Source organism: Filicampus tigris, chromosome 12 (genome assembly GCF_054856515.1).
Source record: "Filicampus tigris isolate MCC_2025a chromosome 12, RoL_Ftig_1.0, whole genome shotgun sequence".
In the NCBI taxonomy this organism is placed as follows: domain Eukaryota; kingdom Metazoa; phylum Chordata; class Actinopteri; order Syngnathiformes; family Syngnathidae; genus Filicampus; species Filicampus tigris.
In genome coordinates, this window is record NC_141228.1 from 22,656,479 (window position 1) to 22,682,289 (window position 25,811).

At 46.2% G+C, this 25,811-nt stretch overlaps 1 protein-coding gene across 8 annotated transcripts in view; it reads right to left on the minus strand.

Moving 5' to 3' along the window:
* The window catches only part of sox2 (SRY-box transcription factor 2), a 113,013-nt gene that overhangs the window by 16,171 nt on the left and 71,031 nt on the right, over nucleotides 1–25,811 (minus strand). For 4 of the 8 annotated variants that reach the window (XR_015088880.1, XR_015088879.1, XR_015088878.1 and 1 more), the window contains one exon: nucleotides 19,317–19,609. Coding sequence is in view for 2 of the 8 variants with exons in the window: in XM_086046335.1 (XP_085902461.1) it covers nucleotides 14,668–14,677; nucleotides 14,878–15,839 (972 nt within the window). In the remaining 6 variants the exon portion in view is untranslated. Of the gene's footprint in view, nucleotides 1–13,608; nucleotides 13,707–14,455; nucleotides 14,678–14,801; nucleotides 16,010–19,316; nucleotides 19,610–25,811 lie in introns of those variants that run through there. The other 4 variants (XR_015088881.1, XR_015088882.1, XM_086046335.1 and 1 more) reach the window with 4 other exon arrangements.

A 25,811-nucleotide genomic window follows, 5' to 3' on the forward strand; every position in this document is an offset into this window, starting at 1 on the left:
GACTGAAAATGACATCACAGTGGCTCAGGTAACAACCGATCACAGCTCACCTGTTTTCTGATTGGTAGTTACCTGAGCAAGTGGGGCCGTCCCCTGACATGGCTAATAACGGGTGAATTTTGGCCTGCATTAGATGTTCTTGAAAAGAAAAGCTTCAGAAAAAGCTGATATTTGGGGCAACTCAAGTGTGGAATCGCGCGTTCATATTTCCATATATTGTCCCATTTATTTAGCGTTCAAGAACACACACACACACACACACACACACATCTGACAAAGCACTCCATCTGGGGACCTGCGAATCAGCTGGCGTGGACGCGCCACTCACAGCCACTCCAAGCCAATCAAAGCTGACGCAAGTGCAGACATTTGCTCGCTCCCTCACACGACTATCCATCACTTACATCAATAAGAAAATGAGGACTGATGGTGAGGGTGTAGCCCGCCTCTCGCCCAAGGCAGCTGCGATCCAGCTCATGCGCAAGCCAAGTCAGGATAAGGCGGGACAAAATGATGACGAGGGTGCAAGCCATTCGACAAATATCGATCGGGACTTGGACCAAAAGACAAATTGCAATAGGAATGGAAAGCGAGTCTTCGCTTTCAAGAGCGGACGGTTGATGCGATGCCAATCAAGCAGTCGTCAACATACTGGCAGAAAAGGTCGGAAGGCAAAGAAGCGAAAGCGGTCACGTTTTGAAAAAATGAAAAGTCTCCAGACGTTGAGCACGTCACGCGAGGAAAGATCAAGCGGTTTGCTTTTTCTTTGGCTTTTGGGGGCCACGAAAGGATGAGCAGGCTCAACACGAGGGATGTGAGAGGGGAAGAGAAAAAGCAAGTTGTGCCGCCGATTGCAAAACTTCGCATGTTGAGTCGGTCATTTGGCCAAAGACACGTCGGGGAAGCTAAAAACGTTTTCACCTTCATATTTCTAGTCTGCTTTGATGCTTCGACGACGGCGAAAAGGGTTTTTGTTGAATTTACCCCATTTTATTTTGTCAAGTGACGGCACAAAATAAAATGATCTGGATTCAGATCCGTTTTCTAAGTCGATGCGTAGTCTACTTCAAAATGTGTATTTGGATTTATTTTGTGTCACCGCCCGATGAAATCAAACTGAGCAAATTCAACAAAAGTTTTTCTCTGTCCACTTGAAAAATCTACGTAGGGTTCATAAATGTTTCATGATGAATGCTTTCCGATACTATTTGTGTCTACAAATTAGACGTGTTTTTTTACGTTTGTGTATCAGGTAAAAAGGTGCACTGCATCGGAGGTATAAAAACGCAATTATATTTTGATGCACTTGTTTCGTGACGAGCGACCGACACGAATGTGTTTTTAACAGCTTTCCAATAAACTTTTAATGGCCACTCAAAAGGCTCAGCTCATCAACAAGGGCCATTGACACGCACGCGCACGCACGCACGCACACACACACACACACGGGGTCCTGTCAGGGCTAACTAAGCGGAGTGGCCAGGAAGGCAGCGTTTGGATTGGCTGGACAGAGGTTGCCGGGGGTTACGGTGGATTTGCCGGACCACCTGCTGAGTTTCAGCCACCAAGTGACTGAAAACATTTACATCAGAAACCCCGGCCGGGCAACGGAGACAGCCGAGGCGTAAATGCGACGTTTTGCGTTGCCTTCCAAGAATTTGGGATGGAAATGTCGCCGAGATGACTTTGCTCAACCACCCCGACCGGCAAGGTTCCCCTTTTCGGCCTATAATTCATATCCATAAAGTTATCCGACCGTCACAATTGAGTCACTGTAAAAGTGGCTTCAGAGGAATTGAAGCTTTTTTTTTTTTTTTTTTTTTTTTGGACAACCACCATCTAGTTTGCTTGAATTCCAAGATTTATTTATTTATTTGTTTTTTCCAGCACTGGGGCTTTTGGGGGCTGCACCTGCAGTGACAGCGCGATGGCAGTGGAGGGCTGCCATCTTTACTTGGAGGGCAGCCCCCTGCCCCCGCTCACTTCCATTTTGTTTCATCATAAAACCGAGAAAGAAAGCATTCATAACATGTATTATTCTATGCAAAGAAGTTTAAGGATTTTATTTTGCGCAACCGCTTGACAAAATCTTTTTTTTTTTTCTGCGTATATATCACCAGACGGTACACAGTCAGTTCCCCATTTGTCTCCCACAGGATGATTTGGTGTCATTAACGTGCGTCTTAGTGTGGGAAAAGAAAAAGAATCCTAAATTCAAATGAAGCCCAGCGCCAGAATCGGCTACATTTCAGTCCCGTAAACCGAAGAAGTTGGTCTCACAAAAGTGGTCGATGATGAGCTTCACAGTGGCCCTTTCCCCTCCTAAAAATATCCATCGACCCCCCCGCAACCCCCATCTTGTGTATATGGGCCCAGGCCCATAAAGGGCTCCCCGCAGCACCCCTACTCATGTGTGTGCGCGTGCGTTGCCGGGTTGGCGGTGGAAGAGGGGGTGTCGGGTGGGTCGGGGGGGGTGGGGGGGGGGGGCACGCTGACCCGCAAACTGACCTCCTCAAACTTCAAACTGAATGCTTCTGGCAGTTACCACGACGACAGAGCACTCCGAGCCTTATCCTACTTACCGAGACGAGTCGAGGAGTGAGGAGCAGTAGGAAGATGATGAGGAGGAGGAGCGGCGGGGGGGGTGGGGGGGGGGGGTGGACTGAAAGGTGTGCAAGTAGAGAGAGCGAGAGAACGGCGGCCGGGGGGGTGTGTGGGGGTCGGGATGTGGGGGGCCAGCCATGCCGAAAGCGAGAGTTGCTGCTGTTGCATGTCTGTTTTTCCTGAGTAGACAGTTTAGTGCGTGGGAGATTATTCAGCGTCTGGTATTTGGCCTTATTAGGCCGCCGTCATCAACAACATTGCTCGGGCCGCTTGTGTTTGTTTGTTCTTTGGATTTGCCCTTTGTTCACAAAGCGCGTTTCAATTCTTTGGCCCATTTCTGTTTGTTGGCGACTAATGACGTCGACGGCCGACTGACAAAGCCTTCGCCGTGCCCGCATCCTTACATCACAACAACAGACTTGTCATGCACAGAGTTGAGGAAATCTTCAAGTGCTCATTTTGAGGCCCCCCCCAAAAAATAAAATTACTGAGGGCAAGGGCATGTTTTTTTTTGTTTTTTTGATTCAGGAAGGACATTCTGGCTATAAATATCGTTCGTTTGAGTTACTTGTAGGACTTTTTATGATGCCGTTTCAGTTAGTTTCGTACCTTTTAATCATTTCTATTTTCTTTTGGTAACGAAATGGTGCTTTCAATTTTAGCTTTAGCTAGCGTGTTTGTTTTCGTTAACTTTTAGAACCACTTTTGGTCTGGAGCCCAAAGAAAAAGCGAATCGTGTTACCTGCGTGAGTACAACGTTACAGCTGCCAGGGTGCCGGACGAGGACAAAAGGATCCAGCGGATTGTTACAACTGTGATGTCATTTTCAGTCGACACAAGTGACAAAATGGCCGCCCCCAGAGATGGCTACAAACGGCTGGATTTTGCTACAAATTCCACCAACACAATTGTCATCAGACTGCTGTGTTTAGACTAGTAGGGGCTCGTAGAACATATTGTTAAGAACGATTGGGGGGTGACTTCCCCTTTAACGCATTAAATTAAAGAATGGAAAAGTGTGATTGCTCAATGGCTAAGTTTCAAATGCGTAAGTCAATAATCAGGAAACAGATCTGATTGGCCATCACGTCGGGCTGTTATTGGGCGTAGCGACGACCACGACTGCCTCTTGAGTCGATCCAGTTTCGCGCCTTTGTTGATTCTCGGCGCCGTGGAGATATTCCAGTTTGCGTTTGTTCCCCGCAGCAAAGCCTCCACGCAAATGTGAACGTTTGACTCTGCCACTAAGCCACGGGAAGCCCGAGATGGGATGCAAGGCGACTCCAAATCAAGAGCGCCCATGTTTGTGTCCCCTGGCTAGCCGTCACTCACCAGCAACAAGACTCGAGTGACCGATACATCAATCTGTGCCCAACACACACACACACACACACACACACCTGGCGTGTTCTCAAGGATACTGGAGACACATGCAGAATATCAGTCTGTCTACAGCCTCATAAAACAACAATGTCATGTTTTTTTTTTGAAGCTGACACTGTATGGCCTTAAAAAATGAATGAAGGCGGGTCACAGTGGGGATGGAGGATGATGTTCCCATTAAAGGGGCGCCCGTGAACATCAAGTGCAGGCTGTCAAGGCTAACAGGCCCGAGCCCTCCCTCGGGGCCGCGTTGCCGCCCGCTCGGGCGCCGTCACTTGGTAAATCGGTCAATGATCCCGGCTGTCATTTAATCAATATGAACAGGCAGCAGCTGTCACACATCATTGTCTCCCCCGGGGGTCGTTGTCAACGCAAGATGACAAAATATGACTTGGCCGAGGCGCCTTTTCAGAAGCGCCCAATGAAACCAGAAGGCAGAGGAGCGCTTCTTTGCTGTAGCTTCGTATCAAAGTAAAAAAAAAAAAATGTATTCGATGAATAATGAAAAATGATCTGTTATTGAATCATATTTGGCCACTCAGAGAATGAAACTTGTGCAGACCTCCAGCAAGGCCAATCAACCATAATTTGGGGCAGTACCAAGGGGTGAAAAAAACTTGGCACCCACTACCTTCACGCATTTGGTCATTAATGAATGTGTCCTAATATATTTCTTCATATAGTGGCAGGGAGCAGGTGGCAATACACAAAGTAGGTATAAGGGAGGCCATTTTTTGTAATTATATTAAATCCTGCTATATTTTTTTCACAAATAACGACTGATCCCCCCCCAAAAATATACATATATATATATATATATACACACATTAGGGGGTGTGCATCTCTCTACAAAAGACAATTCAATATTGTTTTCGATACATGGAGTGTGAAACGATTCAAGGGAGGTTCGATTTGAAAAGGGAAGAAATCGATTCGGTTCGGCTCATTGGGATTACGATTCTATATGATGCGGCTCAGTTGGAGAGGGTATGATGCAATGACTTTGACGAGTTTCTGACTTTGACTCCCCTCCTAAACTGTGGTTGCTTTTAAAATGCTTCGGAAAGAAAGTCGAGTCTGCTCGTTGAAATGAGAAAAATCACAGTTGCCGCATGTTTTTCCTCATACTTCTTTTTTTTTCTTCTTCACAACTCTTCACCACGTTTTCCTTGTCCTGTTCCGACCCCAAGAGACGCCAACGTCCCGGGAATGTGAAAGGACTGCGGGGGGTATTCCTCTCGTCTTTCCCTGCGTCCTGACGTGAGACACCGAAATCTCATCCCGCCATTCTGCCAGCGCCGATAGTCAGCGGGGAGGGACGTGTCATTTCAACTCGTCCCTGTGTGTGTGTGTGTGTGTGTGTGTGTGCGCGCGTCCCTCACAATGACGAGAGCAGAGGGAGGGGGGCAGGTGAGAGCTTTGCTGGGGAGGGGGGGGGGGGGGTGTGACAGGGCTCTGATCTCCCAGATAGGGAGATAGCCACCTGATTCAAATGGCTCGCTTGTTCCCGGCAGTCACTTGATCGGCGTGTGAACTGACTCCTCTCTTATTTACAATCGGATGCTACTCGCTGACCTGCCCAACCCGGCCGGGCCAGAACCTCTCTCGCTCCATCTCACTCTCTCTCTCTCTCTCTCTCTCTCTCTCGCTGTCCGGCTCTCCTATATTTAACGCCTCACTCACTCACCCACACGCACATTCGGGTGAAGCCACAAAAGGGAACAATAGTCAAGCATCTCTTGACTCCTTTGGTATGGCGAAATCAATATTGCCGTCTGATTAGCCGCTTAAGAACATCGAAACTCAACTCTGAGATACAGCGTAGGGATTTGAGATACGAGTTGAATTTGTTGCATGACTTAGCACTCCAGTCTAAAATCATTTTCCCCAATTGAAATGAATGGAAACGCCATGAATCCTTTGCAGCTTAGTTGTTTAACACAAAGGATAAGGAATAGGTGACTGTGAGTATTGCTATGTTGTCTACATGGGTTGCACCACCGTTTGTGGTCAAATTTATGAGCCTAAATGATGAAAACAACAAACTTGACTATCGATGCCATTTGGTAGTCCATCTATGCCATGTAGTAGGATTGTTAGCATTTAAGATAGCATGATAAAGCGTCTCCAAACTTTTGACCAATATCGTACATGTAAAAGTGAAATCAGAACATCTGAATAAGAGAGCTTCGACGCAAGTCATGTTTTTTTTTCCTTCTCTGGTACAAGTGCAAAGACGTGGCGCTATCCCCCCCCCAATCGAAAGGCCATTTTAACCAAGCGGAAGCCGATGGACAAATATCATTTTCTGGAGAAGGCCCAAAAAAAAAAAACCATGAACGGCACATTGTGGGAAAGGGAAAGAAATCTTGCGTGATGACAAAAGACAGACAGCAACACCCAAAATGATTTCGCTCCCATCTGCACACAAAAATTTGATGCGGAGATTTGGGAATAAATCTCCATTTTTTTCCCCCCAAAAATCTAGTTGCAGCCACTTAAAATGGAGTTTGCATGAAGTTATGCGAACTTGGACAAACACAAAGTTTTCGGAGCATAGGTATGTTTATGTAACAATATGACATTTGTGATGATATTTTGTTTGCACTTTTTTTTTTTTTCGATTTTTGCCCAGACAGACCTACTCCTGTTTGCGGGCAAGATTCTTCACAGAAGTGAAAAGGAAACGGGCTTGACTTAAAGGGTGAATGTAATCCTTTTTTTTTTTTTTTTCCTGTCGCTCTTTCGATAGAGGTTCTTACTGTGTGCGACGGAGACAAGTTGAGTCTATACGGCATCTGCCTGGCTGCCAGTCTGTAACTGTCCTGTCTGATTATCTCACCCAGTTGGCCCCGAGGGGACACCCACACTGAAAGAGGCCACTCTTCCATCCAACAACAGCTTCTGTCAGAGAATCGGAGAGGGGAGACCTCAGAGTCACCGGCTCCAGAATAGCTTGATAGCCGCTGATGCAATCAATAGAAATCCACACGACCGGCCGGCTTCACGTTTGCATGCCGACTGAAAAAGAATCGCCCCCTCGTTGGCACGTCCCAACGTGAACGCCGACACGCCGTGCCCCACAAATTGTCAAACCGTCATTGTCAAGATGTCGGATGAAAAGGAAATTGCCGAAAACACATTGACATGATGGCCATCGGGGGAGGTTATTTATTTATTTGTTTTTTTGCCGACGGGACCCTGCGCTTCAAATCAGGGGTCACCAACCTTTCTTGAATTCGGATTCCCGTGAGGGCCAACCACTTTGATGCACAATTATTCCTTCAAATGAGTTTGAATGATTTTTTGCATCGATGCTAATCATTTGCACTGATCATTTTGCACAATTTTGATCAGCAAGGATTTTGGAAACAAATATTTAAATATCAACCCCTCAGCTTAACACTTTTTCCATAAATCTCTACATCACAATGTCCGATCACGGGCGAGCTATTTTTAGAACAGGCCCGCGGGCCGCATTTGTGGGTTGTATTTGGCGGCCCGCAGGTAAAAAAGCCATCAACATGTGTTCCCTAATTAAGTTTGTTTAAGAAAAAAAAAAAGAAACGAAACAAAACATTTGCTAAATGACATTTCGAGCATACTGGCTGTCCGTCCTTTTGATCCAATGTTCCAGTTCTTTAAATTGAGGAAAAAAATAATCAATTGAAGAAGGACAAGAGGTAAATGAATTGTTATTTGTAATGGTTGTTTACTTGATTTGATTTCGGGCATCAAGGACTTTGACCAATTTGATCAAATGTTTGATTTGATTCACTTGATTTGATTTCAGCATCAAGGACTTTGAACAATCTGATCAAATCTTTGTGGCACTTGAAGTCTACGCTTAACACGCATTAGCGTTTGGTCATAAAGAATTAAAAATAACAACAATTAGCTGCACATGTGGTGAAGCCATTTTTTAAATACGCAGTTGCTCATCTCTTTTTTTTCTTTTTTACCCCACTCAAAGCGCTTTTTTTTTTGGATGAATTGACCTCATTTTATTTCGTCAAGTGGCTGCACAAAATAAAATCATTTGGATCCAGGTGCATTTTTCAATTAGACGATAAATCTACTTGAAAAAAATGTACGAGGATCCAGATGACTTTTATTTTCGTGTGCAGCTACTTGATGAAGCCGAACTGCTGTTCTTTTCTTTTTTTTTTCCCCCGTGCGCGATGACGTGACACGTTTGGTTGATTTGGCGTGCTGCTGTCTCCTTGCTCATCAATGGCCTTCTTTTCACAACTTTTTCCAACATTTCAGCCCCCTTGATCCCCTCTTTTCTCAACATACAATTCTGGATGTGTCATATTCTAAATGAGGACAACCCCCGATGCCCTCCCTCTGCGTTTAATGTGCGAGTAGAGTTGTTGGTCAACAGTTGGGTTGGGTGCGGGCGGGGGTGGGCGGAGGGGCGCTGGGTTCGGCGGTGTTGGGGGCGCTCGGAGAGGAAGGGAGGGAGGGAGGGAGGGAGCCCCGGAACAATGGCCGGTGCTGTTGTGAGCCGGAGTCGGTGGAGGGGAAGAGAGAGAGAGAGAGAGAGAGAGAGAGAGAGAGAGGTCAGTCTGATGACGGAGTGAAAGAGCTTAGTGTCTATGCTGGGAATCGAGAGCGGGGCGTGGGGGCGGGTGTTCCTGCGTCTGTCGGCTTGTTAATGACGATGCGGGCCCGTGGGCTCAACGGGCTCCCCTATCAAGGAAATCTCCAAAAGCCCGCAAACAACAGAAAAACGCTCCAACTCAGACGGAATCACCGGCCGCTTTCGTAGAATATTTTTTTCAGATAATCGCAAAGTACTTCCCTCACTTTTTTCACCCTCACCGCTAAGCCATTACGAAGCCACTTGTGACACTTCATAAGTGTCGCTTTCAAAAACGCGAAATGACAAATAAACACCGGCGCCGAAAATCCTTGTTGTGGAAAGGTAAGCTAGTTGTCATGACCGCCGTTCTTCGAATTGCGCACGTCTGGCGGAAGTTCTTCTTCTTTGTCTTCCATTGAGAGGACAAAGAAAACGAACGGTAGTCACGTCAACTGGCTTAGGTTTTTCCACAACCAGGATTCCCGACAGCGCCCAAAAGCGCATCAAGCCACCAGCGTTGCGCCTTTGGCTACGATGCGACGCAGAATCCCGCTTAAGGTCAGCCATTTGCCACTAAAAAGGAAAACGTGGACGTCGTCATGAAGTTTGGTCGCCCTTGTGTGTTTTTCAACAACGTTGTGAATTACTTCCCCGTTCCGGCTGCACATCGTATTCTTTGCCAAGCTATCACTTGTTTCCCTTGAAATCTCCAGAAAACATCCAATTCTGCTTGTTACTTGCAAACGTTATCCATCGCACCATTTTATTGGACTTTTTCTGGATGCGCTGACAACATTAAAGCCAGTTTTTTTTTTTTACTTTGTTTTTTTTTTTTTTTTCCCCCCTTGCAAGCCTATATTCCACCGCCTTCGACCCCACCCCCCCTCCCCGCCTCAAAGCCTCCCCGGGCCCGAGGAGGGGCGATCGTCACCGCAGCCGGCAAATTTCCGGACAACAAAAGAGCGGCGGAGCGTGCGGCGCTTTCACTTGTTGCCGCCGCCGCCGCCGCCGCCGCCGCGGCGGCGCAGTCACCTGTTGCCTCACGCTGCTTGCAGCTGCCCAAATCTTTCCTCGGGCCGAGATCGCCGACATCTGGCAAACGAGATTCGCCGATTCGAAGTCTCGCGATTAGGTTAGGAGCCGCTCCTTCCCCCGCACTGACTGCGGCTCCTTCCTTTTGGGCCGCATTGTCCCCTCTTTGCCCGAGCGGCCAAGCGTTTGACCTTATTCAAATAATAAAGAGATGGCGCTCGCTGATGGCAGAAAAGACCAATTAGAGTGCCCTTGGATGCTGCGGTTATAATTGGAATATCTCCCCATGTTGGTTTCAACCCTACAGGAGGAACACATCTCATAGGTCAAGTGGAAATGCGTTTGCAAAAAAAATAATAGGTCTTGAAGAAAAAAAAAATCGTTTTCAAGTGTCATGTTTTTGGACCTTGGAAGATTGTTTTAAAGGTCGTATCGACAATCGTCAGCGACGATGAAATGGGGACATATGGTATAAAATCCGGCGGGCCAAAAAGAGATCAAACGGTGTCAAAGAGTTAGTCCAATCTTTGTAGTAATGTAGCATTGAAATGACCTCATCTGGTACTTAGCGGCCGAGTTATTTTTACGGCCGCTTTGAGAGCGGCGTAACCACAGACACAGCGCGATTGCCCCGGCAGGCTGGCTGGACGGACGACAACAGGCCCGATTGTTGTTGCTGCCTGGGCTCTTTTCACAAATCCTCCGCTGCTTCTGCAACATACCCCCCCCCCCCCCCACACACACACACATACACACACCACACACCCCCTCGCCCTCCCCCAGCGCCCTTCTACACTTTCTCCTGGCCTATGCTAATCTCATCAAGAGGCAAAACAGGAATACGCCAACAGAAGCGTGAACACCACGGCTTTAGTCGTTTAGGCCCGGGTTATTTTTATACATCGTTTGATAAAAAAAAAAAAAAAAAAAAAAACTGAAGTGTGTATAATTTGAACGGAATCAAACAACATTAAGAGAAATATACAACTTACAAGCTACGGGCTAAGTATTGTATGTAAAAAAAAAAAAAGGAAAAGTTAGAAAGGCCGCAGCCGTCGATTGGGGCCAGCCTGCAGTCGCGATGGGCCGTTTCGCGATGGAGCTTTCTAAAGCTGTCAGCATCATTGAGCACAGATGATGGACGCCACTGGAGCTGCCTGCTGGTGACGTGTTGGTGTGAGGGGGTGCGGGTGGGGCTGGGGGTGGGGGCGCTCAGGCCTGGAGCCACCTAGAACACAGGCCAGGAGCACCGCGAGGCTGATGGCATGCTGTTGTGTCACTGTGTGGTCTGACTCATTCACCGTGTGTGTGCGTGTGCGTGTGTGTGTGTGTGTTTGCCAAAGAAGTGCAGGTGCAGGGAAGAGGAGTAGGCAGGGGGGGGGGGCTCACTTTTACACGCACACACACTGACGCCATGCAGGTCTCTGGTTTTTGCTTGAGCTCTTCGATCTCATCTTTAGAGCAATGGAGCTGAGCAAAAGCTGCCCTCTGTGAATAGTGACTGGAAATTCCAATTTTTGTGTCGATTTGCTGAAATGTGCAAATGACAGTCGCTTGATTGGCGGCAGCATTTGACAATTGTAAAAGCTCGATGAGGTACGGTGAGGAAGGAAAGTTGACCAATAAAATGGTTTGGCTTGCACTGTAAGAAACAAAACTTGTATTTTTTTTTTTTTTAGAGGGGCTAAAATCTAAGTTGAAACTATTTGAAGATATGAATGATTGACATATAAGGCAATTGTGCTAGCTAGCACAACGAAGCAAGCAAGTTGATTATTGAGTTATTTTTACTTCTACCTATAAGTTGGGGGACAATGCGAGGCACACTAAGTTCTGTAAATTCTGATCTCAATGTCATGAGGGGAAAGCTCATTTTCAAAACAGCAAAATTGACAACATTAGTTTGAATTAAGTTAAGTTGAAAAAAGTTAAAATTTTAGCTTAGTTTGTTGCCTCGAAATTTTGCCTTGACTCCACTTTTTTTGTTTTTACTTACGACGATGATGATGCATTTTGAGTACCAACCCTACCCTGGCCCATAATGAATAAAATCGCATCGGCATAAAAAGCGAATCATCTGCATAGTAACTTGTGAACACTTTCAAGCTGACGTTTTGAACCGGTTTTCATTTCCGTGCTGATTGAAGCCCGCCCGTGCGCTCCCCACGCAGACCCAACAACCACACGCCGTGGCAGCTTATCACGCGTAACATCTGGGATCTTTTCCTTTCTTTTTTTTCATCCCCAGACGAAAAAAAAAAAAAGCAGAGGCGCGCGCTTCGCACCTGTTGCAGTCCAAATATCCCCGAGCGCCTGCACGACACGCAGCACGCGAGCGAGCGCACGAAGCGCGGCCACGATGGACGCGCGCGTGCTCGGGACGAGTGCGAGGCCTCCACGGGTGCTCGGAAAGATGGGGAGCAACACTTTTACCTGCTCGCCATTCACGAAACACGCCAATATGCTCATTTAGGAAGGGGAATCAAACCAAGCAAAGACATTTTAGCAAGTGGCATCATGGCGCATTCACGGCCCCTCCGAGTTTTCACTTTTCTTCCAAAACGCTTAGCCCGAGCGCCACTCTACAATATTTTGTTTTAGATGTACATTTACTTGAGATATTTCTATTGTATTTTATTACACATATAAAAAACTTTACGTTTTTTTTTAAAGATCAGCGCTATCAAAATAGGTGCATTTTTAGAGTATAACAAGACCAAGAAAGCACGCAGTGCACAAGCACCATTTTCTTAAAAAACGAGATGACTGTGTGACAGGCTTTGTCTTGGCCTCTTGTAATGAATAACGCAAATGAGCCTGCGTGTTTGGAGCCCACAGAGCACATCTGAAAACGACGGTTCGAGAAATGAAACGTATAGAGCACGTTGCATAATTTCACCCAAGCCTTTTTCGTCACATCAAAGGTGACAACCTAATTTATTCTGTCCTCGGGGCCACTAAGCAGGGACCCGATGTTGCTACAAAGAGGGGGGGGGGTGGAAACCAGAGACACTTTAATAGGCTTTCCAGTTCAGCCTTTTAGACACAAATTGTTTATCACCGGTGTCCTCGGCTATTACAAACAATTCCGAGTCTTGGATCAATAAATAATGAAGCGACCAACGATCCCTTGACCTTCGATAGGCCCGGCTGGGATGGAGGGGGGGGGGGGGGGGGTGGACCGGGGTGGCGTAGGGGTAGGGGGGCAGGGGTTTGCTCTTCAAATATTCATCTGCCGGTTAATGTGAGCCGCGCTCCCCCGGGCCCAAAACCCGCAAAACACAACGGCCCTAATCTTAATCTACCTCGCCGCACACACACACACACACACACACACACACACACACACACACATACACACACACACCAGACCAGATTTAAAACCGTTAGTAATTCAAAGCGAGCTGTTAGCTCATTTGAAGGATTATTTTTTTTCCAGGAGAGAAGAGAAGCGAAGAGAAGAGAAGCGCCGGCTGGCTGGCTGGCTGGCTGGCTGTGAGACGCATTTAGGAGCATCTTACTCAAAGACAAGAAAATGTCTTGTAGAAGTGAGAGTCACCCGAGAACACTTTGATTAAACATTGTGTGAAAAAAATAAATAAATAAATAACCGCATAGAAATTGCTTAAAAAAAAAAAAAAAAAAGCGGTGTCTCAGTCAGTAAGCGCACTGCCACTTAAGAGGGACAAAATTAGCAACGCAATAAAAAATAAAAGAGCCAGCTCACACACACACACACACACACACACACATATATATATAACGTCGTTTAAATTTTTTTGTTGATTCTCAAACTGGCAGAGAATTTGCATTCATCTCCTTTAAAAAAAAAAAAACAATCAAAATCATAGAAAGAGCAAGTTGTGGATGTTCACACATTCAGCGTCATGCATTTCATTTCATTTTCTTTTCTTTTCTTTCTCTCAAAACGTTGCCAGTTGTCATTCCGCGCCTTTCAGCGCTTTTAGAAGTGCAAAAAAACCAAAATGAAAAATCGATACCTGAAGGTGTTTTGCTTGATTAATCTTGCCAACAAACTTTCGCGCGATGGGGCTGGGAGGGGGGCGGTAGGGGGGGGGGGGGTGGACATCCACAGTCACTAGAAAACACAAACGAGCAAACACAAAAGCGCCACAATTTTGAATTTTAAGCCACCAAGAGCAGCAGCAGCAGCAGCAGCACCGCGCTACAAATTCACGAAAGGGACAATTTACATTTCGCACCCAATCGAACATTTGCGGAAGAAAAGCAGGCGAAATCAAAAAGTCCAAGCATTCCACGTATCCAAATTTCCAAAAAATTTATTCTTTTTCAAACTGCATATGGAAAAAAATATACTCAGTTGAAATCGGAGCTGTTATAAGGATGGGATTAGTTGAACTATGTACATGGAGTGGTTGGCTTGGGCGTACAGGCCGCAATTGTTCCAAATACAACTACACGAATTCCATTCGGAGATCAAAACAGAAAATAGCACATGAGTCAATATACATGAATTGTACAAATCAATTCGAAAATCAAGAGCACAAGCATCATACCTCAAACAGATGAAAAGTGGGAGACGGGGGAAGATAAATTAACTTGAAGATGAATGAGCTTGGTGGGGGGGGGGGGCGTTCGGCGGAGGGTGGGGGGTTGGGGTCTCATTTATTTCCGAACGAAATCAAAACGATTTTGTACTATAAGCAACATTACCTGTTTGCTTTTCTATCCCTTTTCTTTCCAAAGTTTGTTGGGAGCATAGCTGATCGCTCCAGTTCGTTCTGCCGTCATTCGAAGATTTTCTACGGAACTGGCTTTGTGTTATTTTTTTTCTTAATATATTTATAGATATATATGTATACTGTATATATAAAAAAAAAAAAAAAACAAAAAAAAAACGACGCAACCTCTTGCAGTTTAACAATTTCATCTGATTGTAATGTTTCTTTGATAAATACTGTACAAAAGATGATTGCAATAATAAAACATTTGATTGCGACTCCCACTTTGTCGTCTTGCAAACTTGATCCCGCAGCAGCCAAGTGAAGCGGGCGCCACTTGCATCCTTCCATCCTTCCTTAGAGCTTCCTTAAAACAAATCAAAGGGGGGTTGGGGGGGGGGGGGGGAGAGGCGTTTTTGTCCGTTTCCTGCATGGTGACTTCTATACAACTTTTCCCACCCCATTTTTTTTTGTTGTTGTTGTTGTTGTTGTTGTTGTTTTTTTTTTTTTTTGTTCCTGTACAAAAATAGTCCGAGTAGTCCACAGTTTGCTGTTTTGTCGTCTTACATGTGTGTTAAGGGCAGCGTGCCGTTGATCGTCGTCCCGGGCACGGCGCTCTGGTAGTGGCCGGCCATGTGTAGCCTGCTCTGGGCAGTCTGCTCGCCGACCTCGGCCCCGGGCAGGTACATGCTGATCATGTCCCTCAAGTCGCCGCTTTGGCATCCGGGCGCGGCCCGGTGCGACGACGAGGTGACGATGGGCGGGCTGGAGCTGCTGGACTCGGACTTGACCACCGACGAGGGCCCCATGGAGCCCAGCGCCGTCATGCCGCCGGGGGTGGCCTGCTGCGAGTAGGACATGGAGTAAGTGGGCGAGCCGTTCATGTAACTCTGCGAGCTGCTCATGCTGCTGTACTGCAGCGCGCTCATGTCGTAGCGGTGCATGGGCTGCATCTGGCCGGCGTTGTGCGCGTTCAGGCCCGGGTGCTGGTAGCTCAGCTGCTCCTGCATCATGCCGTAGCCGCCGTTGCTCCAGCCGTTCATGTGCGCGGCGTACGTGTCCATGCGCTGGTTGACGCCGCCGCCCACGCCCACGCCCACGCCGACCCCCGCGCCCATGCCGTTGCCGCCCGGCGCCAGCAGCCCGCCGGGCAGGGTGTACTTGTCCTTCTTCATCAGGGTCTTGGTCTTCCGCCGGGGCCGGTACTTGTAGTCGGGGTGCTCCTTCATGTGCAGGGCCCGCAGGCGCTTGGCTTCGTCGATGAAAGGTCGCTTCTCGCTTTCCGACAGCAGCTTCCACTCGGCGCCCAGTCGCTTGCTGATCTCCGAGTTGTGCATTTTGGGGTTCTCCTGCGCCATCTTCCTCCTCTGGCCCCGAGACCAAACCATGAAGGCGTTCATGGGTCTCTTGACCCGCTCGGGGCTGTTTTTCGGGTTGCCGCCGGGCGTGTTGCCGTTGCCCCCCGCGTTGCCCCCCGCGTTGCTCTGGGGGGCCGGCGGCTTCAGTTCTGTCTCCATCATGTTATACATCGCGAACGGCGAGGCTGGCCGGGCGCTCCCGAGCAGGTGAAATGACAAACACGGGACGAGGTGGAGAGGTGGTGCGCGGCAGGCGCCCACCGACCCGCGTGCGCGCGCGCGCGCGCAAAGAGAAAAAAGAGAGGGAAAAAAAAAAAAAAAAAAAAAGAGAAAAAAAAAAAATAAAAGTTACCTGTCGATTCTCTCTGCAACTTTTTCCCCCTGGACAAAAACAAGGCGAGCTTCCACAGTCTCTCTCTCCGCGAGAGCGCGCGCGCGCGTGTGTGTGCGTGAGTGTGTGCTTGCGTGTGTTAGAGTGGCACACACGCAGAGCTCCTCTCCCAAAAGGTCCCTCCGATGTTGTTTCCACAAAACTTCTTCGGCCGTCGCTTCTCCAAAAAGGCATAAACAAAGTGTACTTTTTCCTCCCCTGTCCGCGCGAGCCTTGACAAGTCCAGATAGTTTGGGAACAAGTTAATAGACAACCATTCAAGTGACGCGGCTGTCAGCAAATAAATGGCCTGGGCCTGGCCAATCGCAGCCGCCGTGCTCCCCCGACACACCAATGGGAGGCTTCGATTAGCATAAAGGGGCGTGGCCTGCCCTGCTCCGAGAAACACACTCAGACATGCGCGCACGCCGAGCCTGCCTGCAAGAGCCAATGCAAAAAAAAAAAAAAAAAAGTTCATATTTACGATTTGGAGCTGGAGATGAAGATGGTGGATGTGAAATAAATGTGAAAATGCATCTGTGTGTGTGCGCGCGCGTGTGTGTGTGTGTGTGTGTTTGTGCGCGCGTGAGCTCTGTCGCAACATGAGAGCATTCTAGAAAGCAGCGTTACATTCAGTTTGTGGCAGACTATTGTTTTGTAAACTTCAGTTTCAAGCCACAAATAGAGGAAAAATGGTTTCGGTCGAATAAATAAATACATAAATAAATAACTAAACAAAAACGGAGTCAATTTCAATTTGGTTGGGTTTTCATTATCTTGACAAACGACATTTTCATAATTGTTTAAAAAAAAAGAGTTACGTGAAAATCAAAGCACGGGGGAAAAAAATGTTAAAATAAATATCAGAAGGACCGAGAATGTAGAGACAATGTTGTTAAAGTGGCAGCTTGTGACGATATTGTAGTAAAAAAAAAAAAAAGTCAGTATAATATCCCACTTACGACTTTAGTATCTAACTTTGTGAGTTAACTCCAAGCATTGGATCGCTGTGGTGTGTGTGTGAGTGTGGAGCGGTGGGGGTCAGCTTTTTTTTTGTTTTGTTTTGTTTTTTAGGTTGAAAAGCGAGTAAAAGGTAATCCAAGATGTGTCCCCTTTTGTTTGGTGAACTTGAATGCCAACACACAGAAGGCAGACGGGCTCATCTCAGCACAAATAAGCGCCTTTTTGTTTGCCATGTTGTCGCTACATCTGTCCGGACAAAGACGCAACTCCACTCCACTTCCACTGCCACACTGCTGCTGTTCTTGGGGCTCGGGGAGGGGAGTGGCGGGGCCGGGGGGGGGGGGGGGCACTCACGGCAGAGCAGGCTTTACAAGTGGCCGAGGAATAAAGGTGAGGAATATGTGAAGATAAAGTGGAAAGACGGAGTGAAGGCAAATCCAGCGCGCGTCAGCCAATTAGTGAGTGACAAGCCTCATCCACCTGCTCCGAACCCGACTCCCAATTATCACGACATGAGACCAGCAGTCTCACAAACTTCCATCGAAATCATTCCGTCATGTGTTTTTTTTTAATCCCCCCACTCCCGCCCCCCACAGAAGTTTATGTGCAGCAGCCACAACCGCACTGCCACTTGTTTTGCGTTTCAATATGCAGCCTCTGTGCGCGCGCGCGCACGCGTGCGCCGCCCTGCTGCGTGGCACGAGTGCCGTCTAGCGGCAAGAGGAAGAACTGCACGCAAAGCCACAAGCGGAGTTCTTTCAAAGTAGGAGGAGAAATACTCCAGAGTTCCATCATGCAAAAAGAATAATAATGGAAACAACAATAAATGAAATTTTGCTGGCAACAAAAGTAAATAGTCCAACTGAAGTGGCGCTGGTGCTTTGCAAGAAAACAATTGGGACGCCGGAGCCTTTTGCAAGATCCTGAAGTAAATCAATTAAAAGCGAGTGTCGATAGATGACATCCTAATTGAAAGGCAATAGATCAAGCTCTTTTGCTCGCAGCCATTTTGATATTAGCTGCAGGGAGGAGCTCTCATTATGGCGGCCCCGCAACCTTACATAAGATTCATCTGGCGCTTAATAGGCTGTGAGAGTCGACACATGCAGCTCGCTCCATTCTAATGCAAGCTTGAAATGGGCCGCTCGGCTGCTATCTGCATCTGAGTGTGTTCCCCGCTACCTCTAATCTGCTTAGGATAATAAAGGAACAGCGGGGACCTGCGGGGCCCGGCCAGCCGGGAATGGCCTTGCATCCACAATCAGCGCGAATTAAAACCGTTGGTGGACCCAAAAAAAAAAAAAATGCGAGACTCGACTCGCAGTGCACTTGTAAAAGCCCCCCACGCTCGCAACGGATGCAAGCAGTGATATCCAAATGTTTGTGGTTAGGCGAATTTGCATCGCTGCTAAAGGATGTGACAAAAATAACAACGAGGGGTTTTAAAAAAATGAATGTCTCAAACTTCAGCATCAGGATAATAATATTAAAATCAAATTCATTAAATTAAAGAACGCGTCTCGGCTTACTAAAAGTTTAAATAGCACATGAAGTGTCATGTGTCTATACTTTATGATTAACACTAGAATATGATCAATTATCAAAATTTATGGCGAGGGGGAAAATAATCAAATAATAAGGTGTATGTTTTTGCCACTAGGGGCCGTAGCAGGGACCGGAGACGCACTAAAAACTATCACAACAGCAGCAGTTCTTCAACATTATTTTGTAGAGCACACTCCGATTTTTTTTTTTTAAGATTAACGACATAAATAATAATTGCATTGCCTCGCTAAGTGCTGTTTTCTTTCCTCTTGAACTGGAAATGAAATCAAGTTGAGTCCATAATCTGTGACTGCACTGCAGTCGCAAAGCAGAAAGTCAAAAGAAATGTAAACGACAACAACGGCTAAAATACATTTTGCATAACACGTTTAAATTAAGTTTAAATGACTGTGCAATCAAGGCGCAAATATATTCGCAACTCAGTGACGTGATTTTGAAAATGGACACTAAACGCATTCAATTACGCTATCGAATTATTTTCAAGTCAACTGCACATGGTCGCTTTTACATATATACGGCAATATTTCTAATTCTAATATTAATAATAATAATAATGATAATAATAATAATAATAATAACGCTTCAGCGGGTCTTTCTGGTGTGCCATTCCACAAGACTGCAGCCCGACACACACACACACACACCCCAGTGTCTCTCTCACACACCCCCACACACACACGCACACACGCACGGCTACACACCAAGCAACTAAAGAGTTGCAGGCTTCTCCTGTTCGCGCTCCAACTTACTGCAGGCTCTTGTGCGGCGTTGTCTTCCTCTCGTCGTGATTGGCAGGAATAGAGAGAGAGGGGGAAAAAAGACTTTGTTGTTGTTTTTCTCTCCTTCTTCTTCCCCCTTCACGCGCCGTCCGTCAAATCTTCTCCAGCTGCACGCCGAGCATCAGCTCGCCCGCGGTTCCAAGTCGGACGAAGCGTTCGCGTGTTGACGCCGACTAGTCCGGAGCGTTTGGATCCGAGCAGCGGCGCGCCGTCTCCGGCTTGCGGGAGCGCAGTGGAGCTTCCATGCGTGCTCGGCGCTCGCCCTGCAACAAGGAAAGCCGTAGATGGCGACTCACAATGTGAAAAGGGGCCGATTGAAAGAAAGAAAAAAAAAAAAAAAAAAAAAAAAGGAGAAGAATGCAAGCAAGAACAACAAAAGTCAGTTATAGCAAAGTCTATGCCTCTCCTCTCCTATCTTCCAGCCCCTAGCTTAGCCCACATAATGAGCAGGGGGAAAAAAAAGCTTTATATTTTGTTCACTGGGTATTCACAGATAATTTGAAGCCATTGTTTCTGCCACAGATGGTTCTTTTTAATACAATAACGCCGCTCTTTGTGAATGGCAAAGCGCACAATAAAAATCTAAAGCGTCCTCCTGAATAACCATTTTGTTCTCCTTGTATAGGCCGAACAAAAGCGCCAGTGAGGTAATGGCCTGCCTTATTGAAAGCTCCAGAATGGGGATTTGAGAAAGATTCTTTTGCGCTCCTTTTTGCACAAAGTACACGGCGATGGCAAAGAGAAAGTGACACTGCAAGAAGAGAGGGAAGAAAAGCATGTTGTGGGGGGGGGGAATTCAGTCTGGCACCAGCTATGTTATTATCATTATTATTATTATTATTATCATCATTATTATTATTGTCAATGACTGCAGGAGTCAAAGGTGAGAGGTTGCACGCAGGCTGGCGCCATGCCCACCAAGTGGAGGCGTATCACACATTTCTACAATGGCGCTTAAATCCCGAATACATTAACCAGCCCCCCCCCCCCCCCCCCCCACCCAAAAAGGTCTGCTGCGCATTAGACGCAATTTTCAGTCGAGTCGTGCTGGATGGAATTAAAGAGCCGGGGCGCGTACACTTCAAACCTTTGGTTATGAAACCTATTGAAGGCAGTGTGAAGACGTCCCGCTGGTGATGGGGGGCAGCCCGGTGAAAGCTGCATGTGAGGTCCAAGATGCCAGCCTGCAGGTGTGCTGTCACGGGCAAGCCAGCTCAGTCTGCACGGCCACGGTTCGTGTCGTTTGTAATTAACTGGTGGCTAATCAATAAAGTGTTTGACAGCAAACACAATGGACACGGGATGGTCCCAGGCCCAACGTATTGGATGTCGCCAATCGTTAGGAGTGGGAGCACTGCCTGTCCATCAAAGGCCCATACGTGTGTGTGTGTCACACTTGTGAGGTGGCCGTCCCATTAATGGCGGTTAATCACGGACAATCGTACATTATATTGAATGACGTCGATTTTAAAAATGTCTGTACTTATTTGCTACCACATCCATTTTTGGAGAGAATTCCACGCTTGCGCAATACGGATTTGACCATGTGTTGTCATTTATAACGATGACGTTTCAGGAAAAAAAAAAAAAATCCACCTGTTGCTGAACCTAACTATTCATTCATAAATATTACAAAGTATACTACACATCATCGTTATGTTTTTATGACTGTGAACCCAAATAAATGCACGATCGCATAAACACAACAAATTGCCGAAGAGGCAGGTAAAAACTGTTTGTTCAAATATTATATTTATTTTAAAAAGGGGGGGAATGCTGCCAAAAAAAATGCAATCTCTCAATGCAGACGATTTGCAATTTTTCGATGCGCATAATGTACTTTTGCGGGCCGGATAAAATTACGTGGCGGACCAGGCATGGCCCCCGGGCCTTGGGTTTGACACCCGTGTGTGCTAGAGGGAAAAGTCAGAGTCAGCGCAAAATAAAATATTGTGAAAAGTTGACTTGCATCTATGATTAAAATATTTGGTAAAAAGTTGTTGACCAGTGTTCTTGCTAGAGGATCGGTGGCATGATGAGTTCATTATCGACAGTGCGAGATGTACATTTTTGCAGCGATTCATTCCAGAATCAAGCGTGACGGCCGGACAGAAACGGTCACGTGATGTCAGGGTCGAGCAAGGTCAAAAGGCGCAACGGCAGTGGGCCGAGCTTGAGACGCGGCTCCCGGAAAGTCGACCGCAGCAATGACCAGGCTGGGTCTTGAGGCTCAAGGGCGGATCGGAGCGGCGGGGGAAAGAGGAGAGAGCAAAGCAGCCGGATACGAGTGCTGCTGGAGATTTTAAGCCGCAGAGACAAACACAGTGGATGACACCGAGACGGGCTGAGAGGATCAGTGCTCTCACTCTCAATAGGCTTAGTGGCAAAGAAATAAGACTTGGACTTGCTATCTGATGAATCTGTGCTCTATGGTCCAAATCACAGACATGCCACTCATATTAGGGAACTTTAATTATAAATCCATCCGCAATGTGATAGCCGGGCTGCTAGCAGAGCGACAGAAAGAGCCGCAAGTGACACCATGGGAGCTTTGAGAAACAGCAGAATTATCAGGGAATGTTGCAAGATTTCATACCCAAATCACTGCAAGTCCACTCCAGACACAATGAAAAGAAAGCTGTCCAAAGCATGAGGTTGAGTCCACTTGCTTTGTACTCTCATGCTGCGGTCAGACCCAACGCAAACGGAGTGTCTCCGGTGGCACGTCAATGACGTTCGTGCGGTCAAAATGTTACTTCTTCACACGTTTGGCCAGGGTTTACAACTGTGAACTTTTCACAGAGCGCTGTCGAGAACAGAGGCGGCCATCCCGTCGTTGACGGACGCCCGTTTTGCTGACCATTGACTGGACTCTTCTAAAAAAAAAAAAAAAAAAATGACGGAGTTAGCACTGACAAAAGTGGATTTTCATCCGAGAGAGTCATTCTCAGTAACTGGGTCAAGTACCGACGGACCTCTCAGTCCGTCACTAACGGACTGCTTGTTTTGCTGGTGTGTTTTTTTTTGTCTGGCGGTGGATTGAACTGTCATCCAAGATAGCATTGAGCAGACAACGTTACACCACAACCGCCAGTCACCAGATTGACTCGCGATGTTTACGCTTGTGTTTTTGCTTTCTGTTGGAGGAAAGAGGAAACAATGATGACGAGAACAGAACCAGAAATGGAACTTATTCCAACATAGGGACGCGGTTCCGAGAAACTGCCATTTTGAATGCGGAGAAAATATGTGCATGTTTGTTTTTTATCCAAGCAATGTACATCACGGTATCTTGGGAGATTCATGCTCAATGCAAAGATCCGGCCTTCAAGGGATTGAACTATGAAAAAAAAAAAAACAACAACATTTTTTTCCCAGTGCAAGGGCTCTCGTGCATGAAAAGAAAATAAATTCAAGGACGGCACAAAACGCAAACTAACATTCGTTGCAAGAGCTCTTTTTGTGCATTTTCCCACAAAAATCAACTCACTGAAAATGTTGAATATGATTCCGGTTCTATGTTTGTTCTGCATGTCATTGTAAATGGCCAAATTACACAGGCCAACACATTTTCTAATACATTTTTCAATCAGAGATGTTAACTTTGGAAGATGATTTTTTTTTGTGTGTGTGTGCGTGCTAATTGCGAAAACTGCCCTCGGTTTTTTTTTTCTGTAGTGCATCAGCTTTTCATGATAATATAATATATAATATAATCTACTAACATTATAATAATAAAATAAGTAATATAGTAATTATATTTAGTAATATTTTTTTAATTAATGATTAGATTCAGCAACAGGTGGATTTTTGTTCTTCTCTGAAACGCCATAGCTATAAATTATAACATATGGTAAAGTCATACTTCTTAAAAAAAATATATATATATGTATATATATATACATATATGTATATAATAAGTTCAAGGACACATAACGCCATCTCTGCTTCCAATTTGCTGTGCACCAATCAGCGTAATCAGCTCGTCCTTTTTTGCTTTGTTTTGTTAAATCTACATCTGTTGAATGCGCCCACCATGTTAGCTAAGCATTTAGCACATCCGCCTCTGTCGAGAGGAAAATGCTGGTGCTGGCGTCCGTTTGCAGATGATTTTCAAATGAATTTGTCACAGTCTGAACACGATCCAACTTCAAATGCAGGACAGACGCTGACCACCAGCCGAGAGAGCGTTTTGCTCAGCGGTTATCGAGCTGTTTCCGCAGCAACGGGAGGCAAGACGACAGAGAGACAAACACAAAACTCGGTTTTTGAATCTTACAAAGTACACGTATACTGCAATCGCAATCACGGAGAGGGCCAGAGTGAGAGATTAAACACAGCCCTCCTAACTCAAATATTTGAACTGCTCTTGCAAAAAGCCCTCCGGATTCTCACCTCGGGTTCAAGCAAAGGTCATGTTTTAGAATACAACTTTGTTTGGTTATGACATCAACTGGCCTATAAGGTGATGGACTCTTTCTTCGTAGACAGGCGCACACGGCGTAAAAAGATGACGCATTTCCATTTTTGTGCCGGGGCAAGTCTAGTTTGCCGTATTTCCGTATTTGGCAATTCGGCGGACGGTTTTGCGCCATGCTGGGTCTTCCAGCAGACCAAGGACATTTTCTATGACATTCCCCGTCGTATAACTTGGTGACAGATAGTGGGCTGGACTTTAGACCAGGTAAAAGCACGTCTAAGTTGTGGTGCAGGTGGCGTAACGCGATTTTGGCAGGTTTGATCTCGGCACGGGCAGACAGATTCTGCGCTCCGCTTATATGTGTGGTGGATGTCATTGCATTTCATTCATAAATATGGCAACGGCATGCATCGAACCCTCTGAATCCTTGTGGAAATACATTCGACAAATGTATATCACCTTGATTATATTTTTTTAAAACACAATAAACGTTTTTATGGAAATACAGCCCATGTAAAGTTTACAATTTGAAGTCACCAAGAGGTTTGAATATACTATTATATCAACTAATAGTCATATCATAAGCGCACCAATAAAACAATCTATCAGTGTCATCATTACATGAATGACATCACATAGCGACATCAGACTGTTTTTATAACACATCAGATGAAAAGGAGGCGCGGCCATCAGATTCAGTAAAGTTATATATTAGATGATTTTATAACCAAACGGACTCTATAGCGACGGCAGTTCATTTGATTGACAGCTAACAGTACTAATCCAAAGGATATTGCCACTTCCATTCATTAGAAGTAGATTGAGGGCATCAAGAAATCTTGATTATTGGCTAATACGGCAAAATATTTGGTCAGTACTAGATGGGAAAAAATATTGTCAGATCTCAGATGAACATGATGCGGAAGTGACAGCCTTATTTTCAACTAGGAAATGATTGATGGTGTTGGGAGCTCCAGTCACACCCGCTGAACGGACAACGAGCGTCGCTTCGTTTGAGTGTGTAAATATATATGTATATAAAAAAATGTCCCACAGATTTTTTCAAGAAAAAAAGTCTTTAACTATACGAGAATGTTTTCATTTTATTGCGCGCGGGTCGAAATCTCCACTAAACTTCGACATGACCAGCCTGAGCCTGTAATAGTCCAACTCGAGTCTCAGAGTCTGATTTTTGTGAATTAAAAAAATAGCGCAACGAGTGTAAGTAAAAATATGGGCACTAACTACAATTTGTGAGATGCCGCCGTTTTCTTTCTTCCGGCACTGATCGAACGTCGTTGCGGCTTCCAAGCCGATGCTCGTTAGCACAGAAAAATGCACATGGCTCAGCACACAAATTCCTTATTAGGACACACGTATACATCCCAGATGCTTCTCACTCACTCCATCGCGCACTCGTCCCTCTCCTGACCACTCTGGGTTTTGTTTACAGGCCAATTTGAATGTGAATGAATCTCTCTCGGATGTTTCTGGAAAGCGCGCTAATCCATGCGGGCTGCTGTGAGGCCCTGGCCCTTTGTTTGGGATTACTGCAGCTTAGCGCCGGCTAACAATGAGGAGATGAGCAGCTCACCTCATCGCCGCTAATGAAGTGTGGCGAGTTATTTCGCCGTTAGCTAGCTGCCGCCCGGCCCGAAACGATACCTTCACGTTCGCTGGCACGCGCGCGCACGTTTGGCTACAAATATGAAAACCCGCATCGATCATATTTCCGAAGATCTCGGGGTACGCGGACCCGCTTGAATCGACGGCACGTTGTCGTTTCCCATTGACAACCACGAGAGGAATTTTAGCAGCGTGTCTTTTGGATGACGTGGAATATGACAACAACCAATCTAACGCACACCTTCAAATTTCCAAATGAATGTTCCTGAAATAAGAGAGAGAGAGAGAGAGAAACTGCACTTCACACCCAAAAATCAATTAGAAGAAAGATCGGACACACAATTGAATTCAGTGAACGTGAACAAAACATTACAGCGCATTCAATGATGCGTTTGCACTGGTTTTCCAGGCATAACGAG